Below are 11410 nucleotides of genomic sequence, written 5' to 3' on the forward strand. Positions count from 1 at the left end.
AATGTGCAAAAACTCAGCATCAATATGCTCGTTAACATTAGTATCCAACATCCCTGTTCACAGACTTTCCCTCTGCTCCTGAGCAGCGGTGTGTGTGCAGGGCTCCTCTCCTCTCCTCTGATTGGTTGCCTGACAGATCCATTACATAACAGAGAAGATGTTTGAAGAAGTAAACTTCCTGCCTGCCACTCGCAGATGAATAAACATATAATAGTCATAGAACATCTGAGAAGAAGCATCAGACAAGTACATTCATACAAGGGTCTTTAAATGAATCTATAATTGTTTAATTCAACTCAAGGCAACACTTCAAACATAATAACTGAATCCATCAATGAAAATGATCAGCAAAGGTATCTCAGGAAAATAAAATGCATTTCTTTCCTTGAAGAAAAAAATAACAATAATAAGATTTTAATTTAAAAAGTGCGTCCTGTTTTTACAAGCTTTGGTTATCCAACACCAAAACATAAGGCTAACATACCAGACCCTCCTGCAGCCTGCAGTAGGTCAGTGTTTAAAAGGTTCATGGTTCAGTTCCAGTATCCTGGGGGGGACGGCCAAAGCAGTGACAACTGGCCTTTAGCACACATTTTATTTGAGGTATTCCACCTCTGTAAAATAACCACCAGGGGGCATCGTTGAGCAATTCTAATGGATAGGCTTGCTGTGAAACAGTACCTCATATCTGCATCTTTACCTATGAGAGTAGATAAGGATATAAAACACAAGTTGGTCCCATTGCTTGGTCCCTGTTAAGATGATGTTTAAACCATTTCCACTCTTTATCTCTGCAGTTCATGAGCTGCTATAATAAACTAAATTTTGCCATATGTTGATACGGCAAGCTGATGAGGCAAACCATTCTCTCTTATTTTTATTTTAGTGATTATTTGGAACACCAATAATGTCAGCACTGTCAGTAAATAATACCAACAGAAGGATGGATCTTTTCAAACATCCTTCACAGCTCTTGTCGCCACCTTGTGGCGGCTTTCAGCACCACTTCACACGTCTTCACAACCGATGTCCGCTGCAGCAGGAGTGTTGAGGTAGACCACCGTTGTGATGGCAGTATGCACCTTTTAAACACTGGCCTACTGTAAGTACTTAATGAGATATACAAATAAAACAAATCAAACATCTCAATATTTGTGTCATAATCTTCTCAACATCTATGTGCTGAGACCAAGGGGTTGAGCCCTATGAGAAGAGTACAAGGCATAACATATTAAAGTCTTGCTCTGGAATGTTATTCCTGTGAGCATTTATCGATGATTAATCTTGAATCCTGTATCTAGCTTGGTGGAGAACAAGTATTCCCTTCATCCAGAATGTTATTGGTTTGGAATAGTTAATTAATGTCATCCACACAATAACAGCCACACATGAACAAAACATCCTTATGCATGGAAATATGAATGTAAATTAACCAACCTCAATTATCAACGTTTGATTCCTTAGCTTGGCCTTTTCAAACCCTCATCTCCAGCTTATCTAGTTAACTCTTCATTAAGCCTTCATGTATGCTTTTCCACGGGCCTGTCTGCTCTGTATAGACATGCAATACGTTACAAGGCTCATTTAGACTTTTGCAAAGTCATCGTCATATTTCAGCTTCTAATGGTAAATATTAGCTAAACAGCCATAAAAATCATGTTGAATAAATAAGTACATTGTCCTTAATCTTTACTGATAGAGGGTGCAGACTTTACACTCTGTTCATAACTTAGTTAATAAAAGTGTAAAATATGGACCATAAGTATCATAAACTGTATTCATATATTATTTCCATAATGTTAGAGCATACTTAAAACAAAACAAAACAATATGAAGACTATTCAAAATAGTTTCTTAACTTTGTTCACAACATGAAGGACTACCATGGACAGGCTCCTCATACCATCTACGTTCCAAACCTCAACCTGAAATGGCTTTATAAAACAGAGCAAACTCATAATACTGCCCACAATAAAATACTAATCTATTTTCTTTTCTCTTGCTTCAAACAAGAGACAACTGCAAAGTATGTGTCTTCATTATGAAAAAGTACATATAAGTGTGTATTACATGTAAGACATACAGTGCCTTCAGTAAGTATTCATCCCCTGGAAGCTTCAGTAAGTATTCACCCCCCTGGAAGCTTCAGTAAGTATTCACCCCCTGGAAGCTTCAGTAAGTATTCATCCCCCTGGAAGCTTCAGTAAGTATTCACCTCCCTGGACCTTTTCACATTTTGTATGAATTGAAGTGATACAGCAAAGAAAGTGGCTGGAAATGTGTTCATCTGGTTTTACTACAAAGCATTAAGCTTTGTGCAAATCCAGCACATGCAATGCAGTTTCTGCACCATCCCTCATGTGAAGAATAGTGGTAGCTGCATCATGTTCTGGGTATGTTTGTCACCGGCAGGGACTGGGGAGTTTGTCAGGATCAAGAGTAAATAATGACATTTGCTGAGTGGGCAGTGACAGCCTAATCCATGCAGTGTGTCACTGATTCCTATGCAATTCAGAGACCCTATAAAAACAATTATATTAATTTATTTCTTGTACTCAACTATTATCCTTGTACTCTATTATCCTTGCAATTTATTGAGTAACTTGTTGAAGACATTTTTGCATTTGAGCTATTTGAGTGTCATAGGACAGGGGGTGAATACTTATTGACTCAATACATTTTTAATTCATTTGTAAACATAAAAAAAAAAAAAAAAAGTGTAGATCAGTGACGAAAAAAGTCTCAATCAAGTCGATGTTAAAGTCCGGTTGTAGCACAACAAAATGTGGAAAAAGTCCGGGGGGGTGAATACTTACTGGAGGCACTGAAAATAGAAACAAATAGAACAAAAGTGCCATAAAGGATGTGTGGAGTGAATGAATGAATATCTCACTGCATCCATTTCCCCACTGGTTTTTGAAAAGCTCCGTCACATCTGGTTTCAGAAGTGAACAACCATCATTCAATCAGCTTTTGAGCGTCCTGTTCCTTCCACACTGATGGTGTTCCTGTTCTGTCCTCTAGGGGGCTCCAGTAGCCTACACACAATGAAATCTAACACAAGTCTTCCATGGCCAAAGAAATGCCAGCAAACTCCTCATGATTCTCAAAATCAGTCGTCTCTTAGGTCACACAAGGCACCGGACTTTAGGCCAAAACATAGGAAGCAATCAGTCTTTGTGCTGGTCCTTTGGCTCTCTCTGCTTGCATGTAAAGTTGATTCTACAGAGGCCTTACGTCTTTCATATGGCTGTTTGGCTTTGGGGCTGTTTGGGGTGTTTCTCTGTCTCTCTAGTCCTCATCAGCAGGACAGAACACCGGGCTACACCTCTGTCCTTCTGCTGGATGGCTCCTCGGTGTCTCAGTCTGTCTCTGCTGCCGCCTCCCATCGCCTCCCTCATGTCTTCTTGGCGTAGGTTCGTGGTTTCTGCTTCCGCAGATGCGCCTCGATCTCGTGGCGGAAGAAGAGCATGCCCAGCTGGCCATGGGAGGCTTCGTTCATGGCCTTGGACTGCATGCACATCCTGTACTGCTCGGGGGGAAGCTCGTCGGCGCAACGCTTCTCGTGCCACAGGTGGAAGAGGCCGCGTGACGGGGAGCGGACCACCAGGAGGTTACTGTGGAGGTACTTCCTGTACAGGTGCACGTCCTCGCCACCCCAGCCTTTGATGTCCACGTCGAAGCCACCTGGAGCAAGGGTCAGAGGTCAGCAGGTGTTAGGGGACAGGTCGTCAGGTCAGACGAATGTGATGATTAGTTTGTGATGATTCATAACCCTCCCTGTGATAAATCCCGTTTCTTTCCCCCGTGGGAGTTCATTTGAAAAGGTGCTGAGTGAATGATGGTGAGATAGATACTGTACATACTGCGATATGATGAATACCATGCAAAACAGTTCTTCTCACACAATCTGAAACACAGCCCAGTGCCCCAGGTGATGTGAGCAATCCTGTTTTGTTTATCTATGAGTGGGAGTTCTCTTTAAGATCACCGCTCTGCTCAAGGGCTGAACTCTGAATCAAGCCGGGGCGTCGAGGAAACCTGTTCAGTTGTTTATGATTGTGAGGTGAGGCCTACTAATATCCCCTCGGAACTGTCTCCTAATCCAACAGTGGGAGTCTGACAACAACAATGCTTTTCTCTCTCTCTCTCTCTCTCTCTCTCTCTCTCTCTCTCTCTCTCTCTCTCTCTCTCTCTCTCTCTCTTTATCTCTGACTCTCTCTCTCTTCTCTCTCTCTCTCTCTCTCTCTCTCTCTCTCTCTCTCTCTCTCTCTCTCTGACTCTCTCTCTCTTTCTCTCTCTCTTTATCTCTCTCTCTCACACACACACATGTTGAGCAATGCATTAATATCCCCGTCATAGAGAACCTACTCACCAAGGGTGGGATGCCAACTCCAGATCCGGTTGCGTAACTCAAATTATTGTGCCAATTTCCCATCGACATGAATGCAAGATTTAGGCAAATGTCTGAATTACGTGCTCGGGTTTGTCAAGTGAGGATTCCACCCTAATTCCTCAACCATAGAGCTGACTGGAGTATGTTGTGGATGTGTTTGTATAGCTATAGCTAGGCTAGGCTCCCAGATCATGTGGGTACTGGTATGATTTGTCTCTCTGTTGAGAGGAAGGTCCAACCTATGCTTCACTTCTGTCACCACAGTGATAAATCAATGTTCTGCCGGCGGCAATTAAACTAAAATGACAAACAGTGTCTCTGAGCGTATTTGGGTCCAGACACGCCATCCAGACATGGCCCTTCCCAGAATGCTTTATCGCATCTGATTTCCTCGAACGCCATCGGCTGAGATGGAGAAATGCATTGAGGCAGGCCTGTTTTGAGAGCCAATATCTTTGAGTCCATAATCATATTTCACAAGGTTTGGATATGGAAATGTTGTTCAGTGCAGTTTGTATTAACTCACTAACTGCCAAAGAGTTCCGGAACACTCCGCACCTAGAGGGCCAAGTTTGCCTAGCAACAACACTTTGGTGGCTATAAAATGAAGCATCATCATTTTTGGTGAATAAAGTCACCCGTGGCACTCTAGAACCATTTGGGTGACTTTATTCACCCTCGGCACTGAATGAGTTAAGGGAACCAATCAGCTTGGAGCACAGAGATGTGACTGACCAATCAGCTCTGGGCACGGTGATGTGATATTTACCGATGTTGATGAAATCTGATCTGTACTGGCAGGTCATACCGAAGCCAAAGTCTCTCCAGAATCCTGTGTCCTTTTTAATGACCTGGTAAAAACAAACAACAAACAGGAAAATCATGTTTGTGAAAATGTGTTTTTGTTCCATTTGTGTGGTATTTCTTGTTTGGGCCTCCAGTATTACCAGCTGCTGCTCCACTGGGGGGAGGTGGTCGTGGTTGCCATAGATGAGGGTTGGGTTGTACTGGCTGAACAGAACTGGATAGAACACCTTTTTACCTGTGAAAGGAGGACGATAACATATAATAACTGGCCACACAGCACTCCATGATGATGGATTCATGGATTCATGGGTTCATGGATTCATAGATTCATGGTTTCATGGTTTCATGGCATTCTTGGTTTGTAAACTAACAATCAATGGTTTCCAGGGAATAAACTGAACTGGGATTAGTTCAGGGTTGGTTAGGGTTAGGGTAAGGGTTGGTTAGGGTTAGGGATAGGGTTGGTTAGGGTTAGGGTAGGGGTTGGTTAGGGTTAGGGATAGGGTAAGGGTTGGTTAGGGTTAGGGTTAGGGTTAAGGATAGGATTAGGGTTAGGGTTGGTTAGGGTCAGGGATAGGGTTAGTTAGGGTTAGGGTTGGTTAGGGTTATGGTTAAGGTTAGGGTCAGTTATGGTTAGGGTTATGGTTAGGGTTGGTTTAGGGTTGCTTATGGTTAGAGTTATGGTTATGGTTAGGGTTGGTTTAGGGTTGGTTTAGGGTTGGTTTAGGGTTGGTTAGGTTTGGTTAGGGTTGGTTTAGGGTTGGTTAGGTTTGGTTAGGGTTGGTTTAGGGTTGGTTAAGGTTAGTGTTAGGGTTGGTTAGGGTTAGGGTTGGTTAGGGTTGGTTAGGGTTAGGGTTGGTTAGGGTTGGTTTAGGGTTGGTTAGGGTTGGTTTAGGGTTGGTTTAGGGTTGGTTAGGGTTGGGTTAGGGTTGGTTAGGGTTGGTTAGGGTTGGTTTAGGGTTGGTTAGGGTTGGTTTAGGGTTGGTTTAGGGTTGGTTAGGGTTGGTTAGGGTTAGGGTTAGGGTTGGTTAGGGTTAGGGTTAGGGTTAGTATGGAAGCCTCACCAGGCTGAGTGTTGAGGCGACAGGTGTTGAGGAAGTCGGCGGTGAAGTAGATGTCGACATCGCAGAAGAAGAGGAGGACGTTGCCGCCCTTCCACGCCCTGGCGCCCACGTCCAGGCCACGCCCCCGAGAAAACTCCTCATTCAGCTGGAGCAGAGTGAAGTTCTTAAAGTGAATCTCCCTGGAGAGAGAGAGGGAGGGAGGGAGGGAGGGAGGGAGAGAGAAGAAGAAGATTTGGACACATAACTTAATAGCTTTCATACAGAGGGACGATGGGGCTCAAAAATTTACCAAAAAGTGAATTAGCTTAATTGCTTCAAAGTTAATTAGGTTCAAGGACAGGCTTAATTCATCAGCGTGTAATGTGTTGAATGAGAGCAGGGAACAGATGGCCCAGCTGAACCTGGATACACATGCTGTAGACAGCTTGGTCTTTGTACTGTAACATAACTGGTCCTGCAGAACACACACACACACACACACACACACACACACACACACACACGCACGCACACACACACACGCACACGCACACACACACGCACACACACGCACTCACACACACACACACACACACACACGTTACCCTGCATACTGTAGCAAACCTAATTTCCCCGCCGACAGGAGCAGGACTAATACGATCAGGTTTGCAAAGTGGGTCCATGATGATACCAGGGAGGGATGAGCTGCAGCAGCAAGACTCGTTAACACGCACCTCACCGTGTCAACAAGACAAATGTGTCCCAGCATCTCAGCCTCCGCTCAGCTATTACACCCACAGTAAACAGACTGCTCTGCCTTTATTAGTGGGAGATCACTGCCCCGCTGGAGAGGCAGACAACGAGAGGCACTTTCCTTTATTAGTGGGAGATCACTGCCCCGGTGGAGAGGCACTGGGAGCTCAAACACACGGCCGTGTGAACACAACTGCAGAGAGAGAGGCCTGCAATGGGAGTTCAGCCTCACACATACAAACAAACACACATGCACACACGTACGCACGCACTTTCTCTCTCTCTCTCTCACACACACACACACACACACACACACACACACACACACACACACACACACACACACACACACACACACACACACACACACACACACTGGGGAAGCTTTTAAATAGCTCAAATTCTGGGACTAGCACAGAATCCAAGATAAATTATACATACATTTTCAACCTTGGGTCCTCCAGGGGGAATTCCAATTTCCAGAAAACATTGCGATTAATCGTGAAAAGATGTGAACACCATGAAGTTGCTAATGAATTAATAACTACATATACTTATACATAACATAATCACTTATTCATGGTTCAGGTTAAAAAGGGACATTCATTTTTCACCACCAGTAAAGACATAAAGACAGCCTTTGGTTTGTTCACAAGCCTGAAGATAAACAACATTCATAAAACCCCCTGAGCCGACCCACACAATCACCCCTCAGTATGAACAGCGGGGTCATGACCTTTACCAGCAGACATACTGTAACAACATGGAACATCACTGAATAGATTTGATCAAGAACATTATCACTAAACCATATCTATATCTAGGGCAAAACATTGTATGCAATCCTTCTCCAGTTATATGAATCTATATGTGTGTATATACAGTATGTCAGCTGTATTCCTGCCTCAGTCGAATGGCCGTCTCTCAACTGCAGCGAGTGCAGAATGCAGTTGCGAGGTTTTTTAAGGGAAGTTCACATCCCCACAGCCTCGTTAGGCTGACTTCCTTCCTTCAGATTTTAGAATTGATTTTAAGATTCTATTAAATCTCTATTATTCTATTAGTTATAAAGCAGGACATAGTTGAGCCCCAGTGTACAGAACAGACCTTCCAGCACCTTCTTAACGGTCCCTCCTAGAGACCTCTTCACCCCCACTACCCCACTGTACTAACCCTAACCCTAGAGACCTCTTCACCCCCACTACCCCCCTGTACTAACCCTAACCCCAACCCTAGAGACCTCTTCACCCCCACTACCCCCCTGTACTAACCCTAACCCTAACCCTAGAGACCTCTTCACCCCCACTACCCCCCTGTACTAACCCTAACCCTAGAGACCTCTTCACCCCCACTACCCCCCTGTACTAACCATAACCCCAACCCTAGAGACCTCTTCACCCCCACTACCCCCCTGTACTAACCCTAACCCTAGAGACCTCTTCACCCCCACTACCCCCCTGTACAAGTTTCTCTCCAGTTAATAATAATAAAAATAATAATAATAATAATCATTCTTCTTCTAGTATTGTGACTGCCTATGGCCCCTGGTCTGAGCATTGATTACTTTATCTTATGATGACTGATGGATAGATGATTCACTTACTGTAACAAATGGATTTGTTGTTAGTCGCTATGGATAAAGGTGTCTGCTAAATGCCATGAATGTAATATGAACAGGCTCTACTGACTGTTCCCAAGTCTAGACTGAAACCTAAAGGTGACCAGGCTTTGGAACAGCTCTGAGTCTACTCTTAAATCTCTTTAAACTTGCATTTAGCTGCTGTTCATTTATCTAGATGTATTATTGTGTAATGTTGTCTATATTTTGAAATATTACTTGATTTGATGTGACTTTTTAAAATGAGTTTTATTTTATTGCAATTACTTGCCTGATTCTCAAGGATATTTATCATTTGAATGTTGCTTTCTTTCTGTTTAGAATCTTATGCTGATGTATTTCTGTGATCTCTTCTCGTTTTTCTCATTGTAACCTTGGTTAGAAAAGCAGTATACCAATAAAAGTATTATTATCATTATTATGATGATTTAGGGACAGTAAAAGTATTGTGAGGTAGTTTAGAGTGAGAGCTAAATTGTCTGATACTCTGGCTGTCTCTGGGACTGAAGCCCCTCATCCCTCACCTCTCATCTCTCTGTCTGGAACTGAACCAGAGGGAAGGTTTCCTCTCCAGGGAAATGTGCCTCTGGAAAAGATAAACTGATTAATCTGCATCTGCGTTATATCTGCTGCCAGAAAATAATACACTGGTTTAGGAACAGTCCTCATACTGTAGAAGACAAACACAAACACACCCACACTACAGACAGACTGACTGGGAGACAAATTGACACACACACACACACACGCACACACACACGCACATGCACATGCACAAACACACACACACACACACACACACACACACACACACACACACACACAAACACAATGTATATATAATAATGTATAATAAACCCCAATCAAACTTCACAGGCAATAACAGAACATGCCTGCTAATACTGCCACCAGAACATGCTGCTAATACTGCCACCATAATTCCCACCAGTCGTGATGCCGGAAATCTTTAAAGTCACAAGAAATTCTTTGGACATGAAGACACTGATTGCAAGGCCTGTGGGAGTTGTTTGACATTGGATAAATACCTTTCAAAACAGTAATTCTTCAAAAATAAGAGCTAGAAATATACGTGGGCTTGAAATCCAGGGGGATTTAGAATCGTCACAGGCAGGGGAACAGGATTTTATTTCAATCACATTAGTGGGAGGGGTTTGGATATAGACTGGAGTGTTGCAGGGTGATTCAGCCAGCCAGCCCACAGGCCAAAACACACTCGGAATATTTCCTTGGGTGATTCAGGTTTATTTTAGAGGCCATGTCCGTCTGGGACAACAGCTCTCTCCTCTGTGTCTGTCCTCTCTCTCCGTCTCCCGCGTGTCAAAACAAGCACAGGAAGAGCCTCCTGTGCGCTGCCCACGGGGAGGGGAAATGTTCAGCTACGGGGTCACGACCTCGCTGTGCCCTGAGGTGTGTCTGTCTGAGAGGGCTCACCTCACTTCCCAGTAGTCTGACAGTGCTGGAGCCCCCTAGTGGTGAGGAGGACCCTGGACAGCTTGTATTCACTCTGACTATTGATATTTCCGAATATCAGTCATGAAAGATGCAGACTTGGGCTCACTCGGCCGTCAGACAAGGCTGTGTGTAGTGACCAGTGCCAGCCTGCCAGGGTTGGTTTGCAATGTGGTACATATTATGTTCAACGAACACAGGCCAACATACAAACAGAAACAACTTTGAAAGGAGCACTGACACAACTCTGACCCTGCTGGTGTGTGTTAACCGCACTGCACCGTGAGCTCTCCTGAACGCTCCTGTAGTCAGCTCAGCAATATGAAGTATGCTGTGTGATATTTCCCAGGATGCAGTGCGGTGTGATATTTTCCAGGATGCAGCCCTCTGACTCCCAGGGAGCAGGGAGGTAATCGAGGCAGCGTGTTATTATTCAGTGTGGGACTGCAGGGCTGCTGGACTGGTGTTTGCTCTCCGAGGGTACGTGTGTGTTTCAGTGGCGTGCTGTTCTGAAGCCGAGCTCACCTCTCACACCCTGGGCTCAACGCCCTCTCTCTCCTCTTTCCTGCCCTCCCTCCCTCCCTCCCTCTCTCCCTCATGGACACTAATTATTTATGTGTATTGATTTCCACCGTTCTTCAAACAGCCCCTGTGTCTCTCCCGTGTCTAAAACCTGATCATCACTGGTGGAGGCTAGCGAGCGCTATAGCTAACCGCCCTGTTTGGACTGATGAGATGGCGCTAGCTGCCTGCTAGCTAGCTGTTCGGTACCGCTCATGAAGTTGGCGTCAAGAATTGAACTTTGGTTCAACTCCCTCCCAGTACGTTGCTGTCGCTGTCGTATCTGGTTAGATACATAACATGTAACAGGAATCGAACCCACAACCTCAGCGTCATAGGCACCATGCTCTACCAACCGTGCCACAGAGGGCATACTGCTCTAACAGGCCCAGTGAATACAGAGGGCATACTGCTCTAACAGGCCCAGTGAATACAGAGGGCGTACTGCTCTAACAGGCCCAACCGTGCCACAGAGGGCATACTGCTCTAACAGGCCCAACCGTGCCACAGAGGGCATACTGCTCTAACAGGCCCAACCGTGCCACAGAGGGCATACTGCTCTACCAACCGAGCCACAGAGGGCATACTGCTCTAACAGGCCCAACCGTGCCACAGAGGGCATACTGCTCTACCAACCGAGCCACAGAGGGCATACTGCTCTAACAGGCCCAACCGTGCCACAGAGGGCATACTGCTCTAACAGGCCCAGTGAATACAGAGGGCATACTGCTCTAACAGGCCCAGTGAATACAGAGGGCATAC

The 11410-nt window shown here is 44.8% G+C and overlaps 1 protein-coding gene across 1 annotated transcript in view; it reads right to left on the reverse strand.

The window, feature by feature from the left end:
• Positions 1 to 257: 257 nt before the first annotated feature.
• LOC310805111 (chondroitin sulfate N-acetylgalactosaminyltransferase 1-like) overlaps positions 258 to 11410 on the reverse strand; it is a 33838-nt gene continuing 22685 nt past the window's right edge. Inside the window, exons 5-8 of the mRNA XM_083670654.1 lie at positions 6268 to 6446; positions 5344 to 5438; positions 5166 to 5247; positions 258 to 3687 (exon numbers count right to left, since the gene is read on the reverse strand). Of these exons, the coding sequence (XP_083526780.1) occupies positions 3398 to 3687; positions 5166 to 5247; positions 5344 to 5438; positions 6268 to 6446 (646 nt within the window). The 3' untranslated portion in view covers positions 258 to 3397. The remainder of the gene's footprint in view (positions 3688 to 5165; positions 5248 to 5343; positions 5439 to 6267; positions 6447 to 11410) is intronic.

This window comes from Argentina silus (genome assembly GCF_951799395.1).
Source record: "Argentina silus genome assembly, chromosome: 5".
NCBI classification, from domain to species: domain Eukaryota; kingdom Metazoa; phylum Chordata; class Actinopteri; order Argentiniformes; family Argentinidae; genus Argentina; species Argentina silus.